This window comes from Castanea sativa, chromosome 4, assembly GCF_040712315.1.
Source record: "Castanea sativa cultivar Marrone di Chiusa Pesio chromosome 4, ASM4071231v1".
Classification (NCBI taxonomy): Eukaryota; Viridiplantae; Streptophyta; class Magnoliopsida; order Fagales; family Fagaceae; genus Castanea; species Castanea sativa.
In genome coordinates this window covers 45,823,192-45,841,654 of record NC_134016.1, presented here as the reverse complement: position 1 = coordinate 45,841,654, position 18,463 = coordinate 45,823,192, and the positions used below count along the sequence as shown (strand labels likewise).

Below are 18,463 nucleotides of genomic sequence, written 5' to 3'. Positions count from 1 at the left end.
ACTCATAGTTCTCAAAAAAGTTGTGAAATTTAAATAATAATAATTTTTATTATTTTAAAAAAGACGTTTCAAACCAAAAATCAAACAAATTTAGGGCCTCCTATAGTTAGTATTTTAAAACTACAAAAGTATTTGCTATTACATCATAACTACATCATAACTAAGCACTTTGACAAAATCTTATACCTCATATGCATCTTTAAAAATTGATGGTGACATAAACATGACAGATAGTTTATGAAACTATCTGCTTTCACCACCGTTGAGAGAGGGCCAGGAGCTGGGACTTAGGCCAATAAGCCTTATGTCTTGAGTTCGAATCCTTTCCCCACTAGTGAATGCCTCTTATACTTCATAAAAATGAGAGTATCGCCCCAGGGCGGTTAAGAACTTTTCTCTAAACTTGTTTTTAGGAAAAATCTGTTTAAAATAATACTTATAAGCGTCCAAGCATATTTGGAACTTTTTTGATAAGTATATTTGGAACTAGAATGATGTGTGATTGACAGAAAATAATGATGAGATTAGGTGCAAACAATACAGAACAATGATAAAAATAAACAATAGGAAGCAACAACTGAGTACCCCAGCAGAATCTTGCAATTGAGAGGGACAAACCATAACTATGAATACTATTAGTAAGCACATATATATAAAAAAAAATAAAGAAAAAGACAGCTTCAAAAAGTATTTGCCATTACATCTAAGCTACACATTTAGACAAAATCTCATAGCTCATATGCATATTTAAAAATTGATTGTGTCATAAACTTGATGAATAGTTTATGAAACTATCCACTTTCTTTGACAAAAATAATAAATTAATTTTCTTTCAAACTAGATTTGAGAAAATATTTAGACCAATTACGCGACAATTCATGTCGTCATCCATATGTATTTTACTCAAATAAAATACTTATTCTTTTTAAAAAATTACATGATTGTTGAATTAGTAAGTAATAGACAATGTGAATGCTTATTTAAGCCTTGACGTAATGGTAAAATGAACTTATCTCTAAACTTGTTGTTAGGAAAATTCTATCCAAAATAATACTATAAGTGCTCAAGCACGTTTGAAACTAGAATGATGTATGATTGAAAGAAAATAATACTGAACAATGATAATAATAAAATAAAATAAAAATGGAGCGACTGAATACCTCAGCAGATTCTTGAGATTGAGAGGGACAAACCATAATGATGATTATTATTAGTAAGCACATATATATAAGAAAGAAATAAAGAAAAAGACAGCTTCAAAACTATTTATGAGTCAGTTTGGTGCCATGATCAATTAAGTTTGAAGATCAAGGAATCTTAATCCTTGCAGAATCTTGAGAGGAAAAAACAAAACCAATACAAGTGATGCTTAAATCAAATTTCAATTAAGTACATATAAGAAAGTAAGACATATAAAAAATAAAACAAAAGAAAGAAGACAAATCACTTGTGAGTGGAATCATGGTGCATGTCATAACCAATATCAGGTATGAAAAGAAGGATGATACATGATGCCTAAACAAACCTCAACCCACAAATTCTGACACAGCTTAAAATATGATTTTTCCCTCACATTATATGACAGTTGACACCACAAGACAAAAGTGTGCATGTGTGAGTATTAATCAATTTCTTTGTAATGTTCGAAGAGACCAGCCATAAGGACAATAACATGAATGCCACAGGGTTTGGAATTTTGGATATATACCAAAACGCACCCCCCCCCCCCAAAAAAAAAAGAGTTTTTCTATTGTTTGTTTGTGAGTGGTGAGCTTTCCAAATTTCAAAAAATTTCTTCATATACGATTTCGTAATTTTTATTTTAGGTGATTTACATTAATGGGCATGGAATACCATGTTAGTTGTACTGTATACCAAGAGTACCTAATGCTTTTCCTATGATTCGTACTCTATATCTGATCCATAATTTCAATTCCATGTGCAATTATTGAAAGTTAAAACACAGACATACTGCAGAAAAGTTGCAACAACCTTCTGATAGTAGGTTTAAAGTAGCTAGGCTATAGATATATAGTATAAAAAGCAAGTCAATTATAGTCTGCCACTGATTTACCAAAACGAGAATGGAGTAAGGCTTGTTGTCACTTGTCATGTTAAGCAATGGATCATCCCTGCACCCAGTTTGTCCAGTCAAAATCTTAAGTCTAAACACCCCCCCCCCCCTTCCAAATATTTTTAAATTCCAAAAAAATGCCTTGTACAAGCATCACCAAACCTTCAGTATATTCCTAGTTCTGCAGTGTATCCCTCCACAAAGAAGAAAGTTATTCTGGGCTTAGCATTTATAAAAAACAATACAGTTTCTCAGGTATATGCTTCTTGGTATATGAGCAATGTGCTAAAACAGAACCAGTTAAACTCAACCAAGTCAGCTTAACATAGTCCACATCATCTTGTTTGCCCCTAAATCTTCTTACCCAGACAGCTCAAATACTTTCTCTTAATGTATACCACCCTTGGCCCCATATTCTTCCTCGTAAGGCTTACAACTACTACAGTAACCAAGCCTTGGTCCCAAAATTTTGAGATCGGCTAAGGATTTGCAACATCCCACACGTATTCTTTACTGTCATAATATATATTTTTTGATAGGTAAACATTATTTTGTGAAACATCAATTGGTCTTTACTGTCATAATATTTTATCCGAAATTATACCCTTTGGCCTTTGTTACTTCCTTAATTGACATGTCCTTTTTTACTACTTCTACATGGTTGGATTACACTAATGAAAAATAAAACAAATGGGAAAAGTTGCACTTCAATATTTTATATACTTTACTTGTTCGTATAATATGACAACATGATTTTACACAAGGGATTCACTCAACAAAGAAAAAGAATAGCTTTCAATATAAATAAGGCATGGACCAAGAAAATTACCCAGTTCATCACCTGGCATGGCATGCATCCACTGCAAACAATGTCTTTGTATGGGTACTATTCTGTGAAGGCTTCCATTATAAGAATGATAGCAGGACTATGCTTTTCCCAACAGTATCATCTCTTGTATGAAAGAAATATCTCATTTAAGAACAACCAAGTATTAGCCTCAAAATTTTTGGGGTCAGCAATGGATCCTCAACAGACTTATTGGAGTCAGCCACCTGTATTTTTTTTTTCCTGCTATTCTATTCTATTTGAAGCAAACACTCAGGAGAAGCCATTAACTGACACTGAAGATAGCTCAACCATACAGAGAGCCTGTGTATGAAAATGATTTTACGGGGATCACAAGACTCCACCGATAGCATCATCATTGTCCACCATGAGCAAAACTATGAGTTCTAACATGTTTTTTCTTGTTCTTCCAGAACTCATCTTTCTTTCCCTTCTTCTTAGCTTTCAACAAACCCTTTTGGCTATTAATTATACCAAGTATAGCACTCTTGTCCTTCCTGTTCTTAACTGCAGCTTTTACATCCAAAATTGTCCTAAGCTTCTGATAAGACTTGGCATCTGGCACTTGTCCACTTTTTACCATCTTTTTGTGGTAGAAGAATGCCCTCTTGAAATCACGGACACGAACAAAGGCATAGATCATTGTTGAAAAAGTGACAGAATCAGGTTTTAGATTCAGAGCTGCCATCTCATTTAACAGTTGCGGCAACTTGGAGTGTTGCCCTCCCCGTGCATATGCATTCATCAGCATATTAAATGTCATGACAGTTGGATGTAAGCCTATCTTCCCAAATTCAGAGACCACATCCCTTGCTTCAATGTAGTGACCTTGCTTAGCAAATCCATCAAGAAGAATGTTGAATGTCACCCGAGTCCCTTCAACTTTCTCACTGATCATCAATTTCCATATCTTCATCAATGTCTGTGTGTCACCAGCACGCCTAAATGCATCTAGTAAAGTAGTATATGTTTCTATTGAAGGTTTTATTCCTTCCCTTTGCATGTTCTCAAATGCAGAATGAGCTTTCTCATGCCAGCCACTAACCGAATAAGCATGGATAAGAGCTGTATAAGAATGTGAAGTAGGTTTTATGCCAACTTTCTTCATCCTCAAAAATGCATCTGCTGCCATGTCACTCATCTTCTTCTGCCTCCCATATGCACTAATGAGGCATGTATATGATTTGACATTTGGCTTCAAGCCCATATCTTGCATTTCTAGCAGCAGCTTCTCAACAATGTCAGCCTGCATTCTTCTGCTGTATGCATCCATTAGAGTGTTATAGGTAGCAGACGTGGGTTTTAGCCCATTCATTTTCATCTCAGAAAAAAGACCTTCGGCTTCTTCAATTTGGTTGGATTTACCAAAAGCATCCATTAAAGTGTTATACACTATGGTATTTGAGGAGATTCCCTTTTTCAGCATTTCAGTCTGGATGATAAGGGCTTCATTCTTCAGCCCCTCATCACAGAATGATTTGATTAGAGCACCCAAAACCTCTACACTCCATTTGACTCCTTTCCTATTCATTCTCTCAAAGAATTCCCATGCATCTTTTGCACTGCGACCAGTTTTTCTCATGATTGTAATCATAATAGAACATGTCACATGATCTGGAAGCACATTATTTGTTTCCATTGCCTCATACACCTGCCAAGCATCGTTGTACCTGAAATAAGTCAGCACACATCAATAATGAGCTCTTGTATATCGACATAATATGAAACACTTTCCTCTATAGTAGATGTAGAAGCTTTTAAATATATATTGAGAGGGAGAGAGAGAGAGTAAGAGTAAACTACATAATAATTTTTTTTTTAAATCTGATATCTAAATTATAATTTGGGCACTGAGAATCCCAATAGGACCACTGAAGTGGTACCCTATCTGATATGAAAACGAATGCCTTAATGTATGCCAAAAAAACATTGTGGACGTCTTTGTAGCTCATCATAAGCAGATGACTTCTGGGTATTGACTCATCAATTGTAGTGCTTCACAGTCTTCTTAAATAATAAGAGAACCCCCCGCCCCCACAAAAAAAGAAAGAGTTACGAATTAACTAAAAGGGAAAATCACTGAAATGCTATTTGCCATCAAGGACACCAAAACCAGGAGATGAAATGCATCAAGACTGCTAAATGAGGTTTAAGACATAAAGAACATAGAGTTGCATTATTTAGAAATTCAACAACATAAGCTTAATGAGGAAAATGATTTAGATCACTTGGAAAAATAAAACAAGAAAAAAATCAATGTGTTTTTTGCCCATCATTGTAAGAATTGTATCAGATTTACAATTTTCCCATTTCCAAACTTCTTTTCTCAAGCATGAAATCCCCTCAACACATTGATTAAAAATGTAATCAAGTGCAGAAGTTGGTCAAGCTGATAATATGGAGTCTATTTTGAAAAAATCATCAATAAGTTTTTTTTAGAGAGTTTCAACCTATAACGTCCACTCCTAATGAAAGTTCTTTATCATCAGACCAAAACACCAATCAGTTTTTGGTGTAGGCGGGGATTGAACCTCAGATCACTTATTTAACCATCAATAAGCTACATTTAAAAGAATTGGTCTAAGACAAAAATGGGCTGCTACATTCATCCTATGCTTTATAATTTCATCATCTTAAATTAGTAACATTAATTTTATCAAAAAAAAAAAAAAAAAAGCACCTACATTCATGCACTATTGACAACTGCTTCTTTTTTTTTTCAAAAGAAACAATTTTTTTTTATACATCGATAATTGGGGGTGGGGGATTTGAATCTCATATGTCTCCATTGAAAATACCAAGAGATACCAATTGAGCTATAAGACTATTGGCACTGAAGCAACAATTTGCAAAGGGTATAAATTCACATTGAATTCTTCCACAGCATAACAGCCATGATATTGCTTCACAGCAACTCTATCTGTCCCCAATTACCACAACTCTGCTACAAAACCATTTCTTCCTGCTTGACATGTGCACAAGTGATACTAATGAGGCAAACTATAATGTCTGAAAAGATGGGCATTACTCTTGTTTGACATATAACTTAAAGCACAATAATTGAGGATACTACTAACTCTAGACTTGGCCTATGTTAAAGCTGATTTTTCAGCTTTTCAAAAAAGGTTGTTTGGTGGGTTCTGGTTGGCTCAACTAGAGACCAGGGTACTGATGAGCTATAGTGCAACTGGAAGTTCATCTTCCAGTAATAATGGGATGGAGGGTGAGGTTGTGAGTGCCTGTGTAAGTTACTAATTAAAAAATACTAATGTTTTTCAAAGAAGTTGTACCAGAGAAAGTGATGTTTTAGAAAGTTGTGATTTGAAACAAACGGGGTCTAGACAACATAACAAAAACATCAGCCAAAATCAATAACCACCAACTCACAAGTCTAAATTACTAGACAACATAACAAAATATATAACAAAGAGTAATGCTATAGTTAGCACCAATTTCATTACATAGGCTTTACAAACCAATGTGTAAACTTTTGAAAAACAAAACAAAACAAGAAAGTAATAAGTTTTCTATGTGTTGATGCAGGACCAATCACATTCATTAGCACATCCTTCAATAACCATTTTGCAGGAAGATTTATAGTACTTTTAGCATATTCCTATAACAAACACATAAACCAAAATCAATAACCACCAGCAAAGTACCAAGAATCTCATACCTTCCACAACACAGAAGCCCCGAAATGGCAGCATTATAAACATGAACATCCCTGAATTCTTTCTTGGGCGGCAAGTTTCTAAACAAGACCATCAATTTCTCACCCATTCTAGCTCTTCCCAACACTGGAAACAAAACTGAACATGCTCGAGGAGTCAGAAGCAAAGGTTCTTGCAACCCCATCCATTCAAAGAAATACAAGCAACCCATTACAAGACCCTCCTCACTCATCAAACCCAACACCTCCACACACTGTTTCTCACTAACCCTTTTCTCATAACCACCCAATGCCTCTCCTAGCGTCATATTTCCAGGCAACTCCCTCGCAGTTCTCACAATCTCACCCACTATTCCCTCCGGCAACGGCCTCGAGTTTGTCTTCTCCACATGACCCACTTGTTTTTTCTCCTCAAAGATTGCGTTTTCGACATCGGTTTCGGGTTCTGTTTCGGATTCCATATCGGCAGCTAGGTGCCAAGTGGAGCGGCGATTCTTTTGGAGGGAGATTTTGGATTCGCGTTGTGGGTCTTGGGTTGAAGACGAAGTGCGAGACTTGAAGAATCTTATCAGTGAGTCTTCTTCCTCTTCATCTTCATCTTCTTCTGCTTCTTCTTCTTCTTCTTCTTCTTCTTCTTCTTTATCACGTTGTTGTTGTTGGAGAAAAGGGAGGAAAATGTGGGTTGAGGAGTCAGAGGAGTTTGTGGAGGTGGGTGGAGTTGAGAAAAGAGAGAAGAGGTTTGGGGTTTTGGATTTGGACTTGGACTTGGACTTGGACTTGGAGAAGAGTGAAAGTGAAAGGTAAGGAGTTGGATTTGGAATTGGATAGTGAGTGTGAATGAAGGAAAATGGAGAAGAAGAGAGGTGGGGGTGGAGGTGGTGGTGTGTGAGAGCCATGGTGGTTTTTGGATAGCTTGCTACTCAGCTTAGTAGTAGTCAGTAAACAACAACTACTAAGCTTTCAAGCTTTAAGAGGAGAAGAGATATGGTTCCTTTTCTTCGGGAGGTTTTATGCTATATATGTCACTGTGGGACAGCGTTAACGGTGAGTTTTGAGGAAAGAGACACTAAGAAATTATACAAACGACAAGTCGTTAGTGGCAGTGGACAAAATTACAAATTGTTCAATGTGTGTTTGGTCTTGGGGATTTTGTCAATCTAAATTTGCCCTGCGGGTATCCGCTTCACCCATTGTTATGCTTTTAGAAGGTTTTGTAATGTTAGAATTTTTTTTTTATAAATGTTTTATTAGTTTTAATTTAATATATTCAAAATAAATTTTTAAAGAATTATATATATATAATAAAATTGAGTGTGGCAGGATGGATACCTGCAAATATTTGCTAGAAAAGGGCGGAAAAAAAAAACCTGGAGGCAGAAGTGGGGTAGGGACGAGGAATATGAAACCCGCCCCATACCAACTAGGTTGTTGCCATTCTTGTTGTGTCTACTCTATTTGTTTATTTTTGGTGGGGAGGGGGAATTTAGATTTTAAAATTTAAAGTTAATAATTTATATGGTGAAACAAATTAAATTTTGTAGTTTCAAAAGTAATTAATTAAATTATGAAGTTCAAAAAATAACAGATTAGACTTTCAAAGAGTAATAAAATAAACATAGAGATTTCAAAAGGTAACAAATTAAATGTCCGCTCATTTAAGTGGATGGATTGCGTACAAGGTTTAATATAAGTTCAAATTTAATTTGTTGCTTTTAACACTATAGGGTTTAATTTATAACTAAAAACTATAGGATTTAATTGCTTATACTCTAAGGATGGCCAAAATTCCACCGCACACTTGATTTTCCCTTCCCCACGTGAATTTTCCCCCACTTTGAGGAGGTCACAAGAGAGAGACAGATTTTGCTCGCCTTGAATGTTATATATATTAAGAATTTTATACATATTCTATTACCATCCTTAAAGCACTTGCTTTCTCTGTTTTTTAGTGCACTTGCTACCTCCCTTCTATTTTTCTTTCATTTCTATCTCATTAATGTGGAAACAATCTCATTAGGGATACTAAAAGATACCTCCAAACCAAACCTGTTTCACTCTCGCCCTGAAAAGGGAACGAGAGAGCCCTTATCCGACTTTGCCCTATTGCTATCCCTATTACTTGACCTCTAAACTATACTGTTAATAACAAATAGAGATAACAATTTAGATCATCTTCAAGAAACGTAAGGTCGTTTTGGTAATGTCTTTGTACTTTTTTTTGGCTTTTCCTTTGTAGGTTGCTAAAGAACCTTACAAAAGGATTAATCGTGCTATTATAATTTTTTTTTTAAACAAAAACAAAAACAAAAACAAAATCCAGTCAAATATGAATTCAGGAATCATCCTCAGCCGAAGTAACAAGATTTGGTTTCTTCAGATCCATAATATTTGAACTTTTTACACTTCATTGAGAGAGAGAATTTTCATATTGTTGTTACACTCTAACCACCATTTTGTAAAGGTTGAAAAGAATTGCTAGGATTTCTTAGGACGTGAAAACTTTTTAAGCAATTTAGATTCATATGCAACTAGCACAGAGCAGTATTAAGTAGTAACATGGGTTACAGCAGTAGCAAACAGCTATAGCAACCATCACTCCTAAAGTAAGTTATATATAAAACAAGGGTGGCCCAGTTCCACAATTAAACAAGAAGCTGATTCAACCAGAAAGTACTGGCAATGAGAAAGAAATTGACTGTACTTCATCGTATGCAAATCACAAAATTAACTATGACTTTCAAAAGAAGACAAAACTCACAATTGGCAACTATTTACCACTCCCAGTTCACCCTAAGTTCCAACAATTTTTTTTAATTCATTTTTGGGTAGTCAACATTGGTTGCATGTACATAACTTACTGAAAGGCTGCCTCTTCTGCAAAGACATAAGAGGGTAAAGAGTTGATGGTAACTCCACCTCGATTGTCCAAATCACACCATGTTTGGTCGTTGTGGCAACAGAAGATTATAAAACTTATCATGTAAGAAGAAGTTTTTTCCCTTGCTATCAACAGCCTTTTTCCACCCACACCATCCACCATTTACAATTTTCTTGAGATCATCATTGCCAGTGTAGTGAGGATCAAGTATGAGAAATGCACAATCTCCGCTTGCTTCGTTATAGTCAACTCCCAATAGGGTATATGCAAGAACACCACCACCTGCATTCATTTATATACTTAGAAAGAGCCAAATGCTTCTAACTATTTACCAGACCAACTCGTGATATCTAGTCACCTTGTAGCCATAGGAGGGCCAAACATAATCCTAAATAGGAAATTAATTTTCAGCAACTCTGTTGACGCTATAAGGTGCAAAAGTACGTCACTTTAACTTTACTTGAGAGAAGCCACAAATACATGGCAGATAAGTAAAAGAAAACAGTTTATTTCAACCAACTAACCAATCATAATAGGTGTTCCCTGATTCTCAAAGTGCAAGGCCAGCTCTCGACACTTCTCAGGAATCTCAGCTCCAGATCTGAAGTCCTTGACTTTGCAACTGACCTGTTCAAGACAGCAACAAATCCCGTCAAACTTGAAAACTAGGAAGCACACTTCATTTGAGGGTGCCCATGTCGTACCCGTTCCCAAGCTTCCTAGGTAAGGATTAGTAAGGGCTAATTTCTTGAAAATTGTTGTGTTGCTGTGTCATACCCGTACCGATTTGTGCATAAGATACAATTTATTAGATATATGCATAAGATACAATTTATTAGATATACTTTCTAGTACACCTCTTTGATCATCTATGGAAGGTCAAATTTACTTTGTGTGTTATACAGGCAGAGGACTATTCATAGTACTAGTATTATTCAATCTGACAATTCATCTCATTCTCATGTCCATGTGCAGACTGGAAAAGCAAAAAATAATCAAGTGACACTGAAGAAATTGCAAAAGTTAACTTACACCCAGAAGTTTGTCCAAGACAAAGCTCAATTCAATGGCACCAATCCATTCACGTGAACCGATAAAAGAAGGATCCTTATCGCCAATCTCTACAAGTGACTGCTGTATTTCCCTGATAAATTCAACTTATTTGTTAGATTTAATTTTACGAAATTGATATGATCGCAAGGACCCTCTTTACTCAGTTATGACTTCCTCTTAATTAATAAAGTACAGAATTACAGATAAAAAATAATGCAACTTCAAGTAATGAAATTGATCGAAATCAAATTTCAAAAGCAGTGAGTTCTTAAGAGCTCAAAAGTCTGATGAGAACACTACCTAAACAGGTTTAGAAAGAAAAATCTGAAGCTCCACATTCTAAGCATTGACTTTTGCGTACCTATGTGAAGGAACATCTATGGATGTGTAGTGTTGGAGTCTAAACCATGAGATGATAGTCTGAAGAGAACGGTAAGCACAACCCCATCCCTGACAATGATAAGATATGCCATCCAATATTAAACAAAATGTTTAATTATGTGATAAGAAATTAGAAGAGTAGCTTGGCCACTGCTCAAACCAAGCATGAGCAGAGCAAAGTGACCCCTATGATCTTGTAAAATAAGCACCTCCCTTTCAGCAAGAAAATTAACTTATATTTTACTTAAGATGAATAAGACAGAAAACCTAAAAATCTCAAAGGAAGAAATATCTATGACGTAGCAAAAGAATGTGCATGGTTCTCACTGAGCCTTAAGAAGCTTCTTTTCACAACTAAAATTGCCAGAGGAGTCATATGCAACAATAATTAATGGTTCACCCAATACATGAAGTCTCCAAACGGCCAACTAAAGTTCCAGCTATCTCTCATAGCACCACCTTCTGACAACCAAAACTGTCATGCTACAAATCCCAAGCAGAGAGCACCCATGTCAATTAAAATTGACTTCAGTCAAAGGAAAAACCTTCCTCAAGAAATTGAGACGTTTGCTTCATTTTTGGGGGAGGTTATGGGGGAAAGGCAAGAATTTAAAGAAGATCTGATCTCTTAATCTGGTCTCTTGATAAAATAGATATAGCCACTCCTTGGATCTACTAGATAACTGAAGCTAAGAGAACAGAGTGCAAGAACAAGACATTACCCATAGTGCTTTTAGTATAGTTTCTAGTAATAATTCGTTTAAACATTAAATATAATTATAAGATTATACATGCAAGCTTGAAGAAAGGATGCTGGCAAAGATTTGAACAAAAATATATAAAGCTTTAATAGGACAACATGTTGAATTATAAAACATAAACAAATTAATTATTTCATAGCTCAAAGTCAGATTATTAAATCATGATTACTAAGTACACATTACAATATGTTCTATGAAAAATATAGTATCAAAACATTGAAGAGAATCTAAATATTAGCAAAAATCATCAAAGTAATTTCTAAGCATGTTTTTAATATATTGAATAATAATGTTAGTGGATGTCACAGGTAATATGTTTGTTTAATAAAACATTAAACTACTAGGGAAAAGAGAATCTACATTACCGAATCATTAAAACCATCTTGAAGATAGTGATAGTATTCATAAGAACCTTGAACTAGAGACATACTGCCCCCTGAAACTGCATAATATACGAGACTTCCAGTGAATATAACTAAGAGGAAGCAGGGAAAAGGAATCAACAGAAAACAATGGTAGCCACTCACCTCCACTGCTTGGAATCCCAATGTGCACATCTTTAAGAAAAGTAGAACCTGATATTACCAAAGAGATCCGCCAACAGAGTTTGAGAACAACACGCACAGAAAGATGAAAGAGAACGAGGGAGTGGGTGAGAAGAAAAGGTTTGCCTCTGACTTCAAAAAAAAATAAAAAAATGGTTGTTTCTCTAGTTGAGAATGGTTACCCTTTCGTATTGAGTCACTCCTTCCACCGAAATTTGTTGTAGACAAATCAAGCACATTAGCAATCCTTAAGAGAGGACGATCAAAAGGTAATCCCAGCCTTAGGTGTAGGGATTTTCTAATTTCAACTGCAGAAAGTAAATACCATAAACATAAGATAATATTAAGAGTCTCAAATATAATACTAATTGATTAATAATAGTACATAAAATTACAAAATAGATTAGCACACTGGTTCTTCCTATCCAGAATTCTCCATTTATTTAAAAATTAAAAGACATCATTTTTCCTCATCAATAAACTATGAAGCAGGGGTGCGTTTCGGGATTCGGGTGCGGGTGTGGGACTTGGCAATTTTTGAAAAAGTAGGGTGCGGGTGCGGCGGGGTGCGGCGATTAAAAAATTATTAAAAATATTTTTATTTATATTTTTAATATATTGCTAAACATACTTTTTTCACAATATATAAACATATACTAAATTTAAGAGCAATAGTAAATAATAACTGTTGTTTTTTAATAGTAAACATATTTTAATAACTTTAAGAACTTTTTTAATAACTTTTTTCACCTGTTGTTTTTTTTTTTTTTTTGAATTTCGGCCGTATTAGCCGATATCGGCCGATTTTGCTGGTATCAGTGTTGCGCCTGATACGGACCGATTCGGGCCGAATTGGCCTGATTTCGCGTGCGTCGGCCTAAATCGGCGCGTATCGCGCCGAAAAAAATGTTTTTTTAATGTCCGACGCGGCACGGATGCGCAGGCAGCGGCGTCGCTTGCGCGTCACTGCGTCGCGCCGCGTTGGACGCGGGTGCGGTGGCCCAAACACCGCACCCGTGCTTCCCAGTCAATAAACACCATTTATGGTAAAAGGTGTATTGGAACTTTTCATCCGGGGCAAGGAATCCTAGACAATTGCAATGGTTCTATCTTCAGGACTGACAAAAATGTAAATGTCTTCTGAGGAGCTACTCTGGACTATAGAAATTGATGATTTTTCATCAATTGAAATATAGCTTGACAAGAAATATCTTCCTTTTTCTTTTTCTTTTTTCTTTTTTTTTGCCTTTTACATTTTAATCTTGAAGGTCCCACAAAAAAAAAAAAAAAACAAATAAACTCTATGGCTGAACAATGTGGTCAAACTTGTCATTACTTTGAATTGTAGGCATGACTGTAAAAGGAGAAAAGACAGAAATCTACACTACAAGATAGAGCGAACTTCAAAACCATCAAGGAACATTTTACTGTGACCATTCAACCTTTTCTCCAGCCATTATAGGTACATAGTCACCTAAAGCAGAAAAAGTTAATTAAACAGCTGCATACCTTGTTTCATTTCTGACTCCCCATAATTAAGTTCATAGATAACAGTGATTGGATGCAAAACTCCAGGAGGATTGAAGTGATAGGGACGAAGCTGCAAACACATAAAATGAACATCATTAAGATGTATTCTGGGAACGTAATTGTAGCAGAGGAAAAAAAGAAAAACCAAACCATGGTACAAACCAAGAATCAGATATATTAAAACATAAAAAGCTCCCCAAGAAAAAATAGGAAAAAGTATTCATTTTATCCAATAGCAGGAGAAATCTTCTGAATTAACAGATAAAGAATTGGCACTAAAAAGAACATCTTGTGATAAGGAAACCTTGTAGGTTGTTATTATTACAGCTATGATAGGATTTGAAACTTATGGTGTTCGCTCCACGATGATTGCTCATTACCATCAGGCCAAGACCAATGGGTTTCTTTTTTGGTGTAGATGAGATTCGAACCTAGGTACTTTATTCAATGACAAGAGACTTTACTAGTTGAGCCAATTGGAATTCACTGTTTTTTGATAAGAAAAAAAAAAAAAAAAACTTCATGTACACAGTTATTATTGACAACGACAGCACAAGGCTAATGTGCCACTGGTCCTTGGACTAAATGGCATCTCTTTTCCTTCAAGTGGAGGGTTAAGTCATGGGTTCAATCCAGTGTAAGTGTGGAAGTTTTGTAATTACCTATCCAAAAGTACAAGGCTAATGCTCATTTTCTTGTTCTCACTGTGAATAACTTCCTGTATACAGTTTTGGAACTATTTATTAAGTTCATTAGATTTAGAAGCATTTACTAGTTTATTTTATACTTGGATACTTGTAACCTTTATTTCTTATCTAAAGAGACTAGTCTAGGTGCAGTTCTATAAAACAATGAACTTTATTGTCCTCTTTTGTCCTCTTCTCTTAAGAAATGCAGCGAATGTGCACTGGATACTTTCAGATCTCCTATTTTAAGCCAACCCTTGGGTCACTTCAATGCTAAAGCATTCTATTTATTGTAGGGCATGTTCTTTAGTTTCTTTTTTTGGACTCCTCTGCCGCTCAACACTTGTATCTGGCACATTTTACTTTATATACATTAAATATTAACTTATAGTAATATGTATCAATGCATGTGTATGTGCATCTGTGCATTTTAGGTTATCACAATATGTGCATATAAATGTGTATTTGCATGGGCATATTCTCTGGAATCTGCAGGCAAGGGGGAATGAGATGGGAAAAGAGTTTTCTGTCCATGGCTGGACAAGAGGTGCGATGACCTGAAATGTAAATTATGGAGTGCAAAGAGTTCATATTCAACTAAATGCCTTGACCACAAAGATCATTGTAAGAACAGGCAGCAGAAGATGGAAGAGGGAGTCAGAGCAAAAAGAAACATTTTGTGCTAGTAACATGCATGTTTGTGAAGGTATGGAATATCGATTGAACTGGTGGCATAGTTGAGAACATGACAAGACTAGTATACTTTCATATACATAATGAATTGTCTTACCTGAGGATGTTCTGTTAAGAGGTTGGGCAATATTAAGTTCTTCATTGAATATAGCTGATCAACCAAACCAGGGATGATTAATTTAGAAACTGCATACATCACTGGAATATCCTTAGCCGCATAACAGAGAACTTCTAGCTTAAAGCTTACAAATAAAAGTCTGGCTTCTTCCAAAGCTGAAACCACACAGTTCAAAAGTGAGTTAAAGACTTGACTACAAAGCTGGAATTATAAAATTATTCTAATTCGTTAATAACATCAATTATTTAACATTGAAATAGATACCTGGAACATATTCTGCAACTGGTGCAATGTTTAGAGACTTTTCTGAGTTATTCAGCAGAACACTTACTTGAATAGTATCTGCATTCTAAGTAGTAGAACTTGTCACAAAAAAAGAATGATGATAGTCCTTATGAGTTGTGACTGTAAACAAAGGATACAATATAAAACAAACTACCCAATAAAAGAAGGTCATTCAAACTCTTAAGGGCCAGTCATACAACCAAAATAACACGTGAATCTCATATGCTATTTTCTTACCTCTGCAGAAAACTTTTGCAAGTCAGGTTTACTTTTCAAACAAAAATGTGCACATGGTATACACTTTGGGTCGGAACCTTGAGCATCTTTACCCAAAAGTTTAATATTTGAAACATCGGTATGAAAGTCCAATTCTGCACCACGAAGAATGAGAGGTTTAGGTCCTTCTGCAGAAGTTTTTCTTATTGTTTCTACCATGTAAACAACCTGTGGGTCTTTCAACTTGGCAGCAACTGCTTCAGTTGCACGCCAATATATCTTCTCTGCATCTGATACAAAAAAAATTAGAACACAATTAGTTATATACTAACACAAGTGTCCATCAAACTACATGAATATGTATGCGTCTGGGAAAATTGACAAATGCTTAGACATTACCAACTTGAAAATTTCAAAACTCAAAACTCACAAGCTGTGCAAACAAGTTAAACCGGCAAAGAAGTATCAACCTAATGAAGCTTAAACTCCTTAACTGCTTTGAGACCAGTTCTTATTCTAGTCTTTACTTGTCAGGATCCGTCCATGTTAACAAGCTTATTCAAGCCGCATTCACAATTAGAACAATGCACATGCCACTTCTTTCTAAGCATCATGGCTTATGACCTACTTTGAACTACATTCTCAAACCATTAATAGACACCATCTCTCATATTTAAAGATATCACTATCTTCTACAAATCCTATAACAATGCCATCGAGCAAGAATGTGCACTCTTTGAACTACCAAACTTACTCATTTAGTCCAATTTTCTACTTTACACTAAACCATCACCCATAAAATAATCTCTGATTATTCAAAATCAATCACATATTTGCGATTGCCTCTTCAATCATCTATACTAAATGCATTGTAAATTTGATAAGCCTTGATTGCTCTACCAAACAGTCCCAAAGCTCAATGTTCAACACAAATTAGATAATAATACAAACTTAACACTCAAATAAGCACGCAATTGCCTGTAAAACTGAAATTTACCACCTTTCCAATCATCTATACTAAACACATTTTAATTTTGAGAAGCATTGATTCTGCTACCAAACAATACCAAGCAATTGCATGTAAAATCGAAATTTACCGCCTTTTCAATCAACTATACTAAATGCATTGTAAATTTGATAAGCCTTGATTGCTCTACCAAACAATCCCAAAGCTCAATGTTCAACACAAATTAGATAATAATACTAACTTAACACTCAAATATGCAAGCAATTGCATGTAAAATCGAAATTTGCCGCCTTTTCAATCATCTATACTAAACACAAATTAATTTTGAGAAGCATTGATTCTGCCACCAAACAATACCACAATTGCATGTAAAATCTTAAATTACCGCCTTTCAACCAACCATACTAAATGCCTTGATTGCTCTACCAAAAAATCCCGAATCTCAAGTTCAACACAAATTAGATAATAACACTAACTTTTACTCAAATAAGCAGGCAATTGCATGTAAAATCGAAATTTGCCGGCTTTTCAATCATCTATACTAAACACATATTAATTTTGAGAAGCATTGATTCTGCTACCAAACAATACCAAGCAATTGCATGTAAAATAAAAAATTACCGCCTTTCAAGCAACCATACTAAATGCATTATAAATTTGATAAGCCTTAATTGCTCTACCGAAAAATCCCGAAGCTCAAGTTCAACACAAATTAGATAATAACACTAACTTAACACTCAAATAAGCAGGCAATTAAATGTAAAATCGAAATTTGCTGCCTTTTCAAATATCTATACTAAACACATTAATTTTAAGAAGCATTGATTCTGCTACTAAACAATACCAAGCAATTGCAAATAAACTTGAAATTTACCGCCTTCTCAATCAACTATACTAAATGCATTGTTTTTTTAATAAGCCTTGATTGCTCTACCAAACAATCCCAAAGCTCAATGCTCAACACAATTTACATAACAATACTAACTTTTAACGCTCAAATAAGCCGGCAATTGCATGTAAAATCGAAATTTACTGCCTTTTCAATCATCTATACTAAATGCATTGTAATACGAAAGCTCAACGTTCAACACAATATTTAGCTCATAAAATTACTAACTTTTAAACACTCAAATAAGCAAGAAATTGCATATAGAATCGAAATTTACCAATCGGATTATTCACAGGAAAATAAACTGGAAACCGAATCGGAACCTCGCAACGAAGCAAACAACCAGTCTCCCAAACAAACTTCTCCGGCTTATCTTCATACACAACCGAATTAACCGGCTCCATGCTCGTCGAACTCGCCGATTTCGACACGAAAAGCCGAATATCGGTCTTACTATTCAAATCCACATATGCACCGATCATTTCCTTGTTCTCCAAATCTCCACCTCCATTAGAGAGCAGCTTCCTCAACCTACGAGCCGCGTCGATTGCTTCGCGAACCTTCGATTCCGAGTCGGATTTTCCGATCACAAAAGCTCCGGTCACGTCGAATCCCTTCAAGAGCAAAGCTCGAAGATCCTCTGATTCTTTAAGGAGATCCGGAGCGTCGGAGTGAGAGAGGGTGTGGATGCATCGGACGGTGGAGATTATGGTGAGTGGAGGGAAGAATGGGGATCCGATAAGCCATTGGAGACCCGGTTCGTTTTTGTGTGGGAGGAGGAGCTTTGTGCACAGAACTCGAACGCTTGTGTTTTCTTCCATAGAGACTCAGAGCTACCTTCTGAGACTGAGAAGAGTACTTCCGTTT

The 18,463-nt window shown here is 35.6% G+C and overlaps 2 protein-coding genes across 4 annotated transcripts; both read right to left on the bottom strand.

Annotated features, from left to right (window-relative positions):
- Positions 1-243: 243 nt before the first annotated feature.
- LOC142630707 (pentatricopeptide repeat-containing protein At5g50280, chloroplastic) lies at positions 244-7,585 on the bottom strand. Of its 2 annotated transcripts, XR_012843419.1 has the most exons (3): positions 6,598-7,585; positions 2,904-4,591; positions 244-420 (listed from the first exon to the last, which is right to left on the bottom strand). XR_012843419.1 is itself a non-coding variant. In XM_075804736.1 (2 exons), exons 1-2 carry the CDS (start codon positions 7,488-7,490, stop codon positions 3,277-3,279), a joined length of 2,208 nt encoding a protein of 735 aa, XP_075660851.1. In that variant the 5' UTR covers positions 7,491-7,585; the 3' UTR covers positions 2,764-3,276. The 2 variants fall into 2 exon arrangements, 1 of the variants encoding a protein (XP_075660851.1); XM_075804736.1 differs by lacking the exon at positions 244-420 and having other exon boundaries at positions 2,764-4,591.
- Positions 7,586-9,249: 1,664 nt separating this feature from the next.
- Positions 9,250-18,463, bottom strand: LOC142631813 (putative Ufm1-specific protease). 2 transcript variants are annotated; one of them, XM_075806134.1, is made up of 13 exons: positions 17,874-18,463; positions 15,762-16,030; positions 15,504-15,588; positions 15,369-15,394; positions 15,219-15,272; positions 13,722-13,812; positions 12,395-12,520; positions 12,195-12,242; positions 12,033-12,109; positions 10,887-10,975; positions 10,505-10,616; positions 9,997-10,099; positions 9,250-9,754 (listed from the first exon to the last, which is right to left on the bottom strand). In XM_075806134.1, exons 1-13 carry the CDS (start codon positions 18,415-18,417, stop codon positions 9,525-9,527), a joined length of 1,854 nt encoding a protein of 617 aa, XP_075662249.1. In that variant the 5' UTR covers positions 18,418-18,463; the 3' UTR covers positions 9,250-9,524. The 2 variants fall into 2 exon arrangements, with proteins under 2 accessions (XP_075662249.1, XP_075662248.1); XM_075806133.1 differs by having other exon boundaries at positions 15,219-15,394.

What these genes read in the sequence shown, in the direction of transcription:
- LOC142631813 (XM_075806133.1), bottom strand. Translation starts at nt 18,417, where the DNA reads ATGGAAGAAAACACAAGCGTTCGAGTTCTGTGCACAAAGCTCCTCCTC. An exon ending in GAGTGACTCAATACGAAAGG is followed by an intron (nt 12,243 to 12,394) that starts GTAACCATTCTC and finishes TGGTAATATCAG; the next exon opens with GTTCTACTTTTCTTAAAGAT. An exon ending in AAGATGGTTTTAATGATTCG is followed by an intron (nt 10,976 to 12,032) that starts GTAATGTAGATT and finishes TATCATTGTCAG; the next exon opens with GGATGGGGTTGTGCTTACCG.
- LOC142630707 (XM_075804736.1), bottom strand. Translation starts at nt 7,490, where the DNA reads ATGGCTCTCACACACCACCACCTCCACCCCCACCTCTCTTCTTCTCCA. An exon ending in GGGCTTCTGTGTTGTGGAAG is followed by an intron (nt 4,592 to 6,597) that starts GTATGAGATTCT and finishes GACTTATTTCAG; the next exon opens with GTACAACGATGCTTGGCAGG.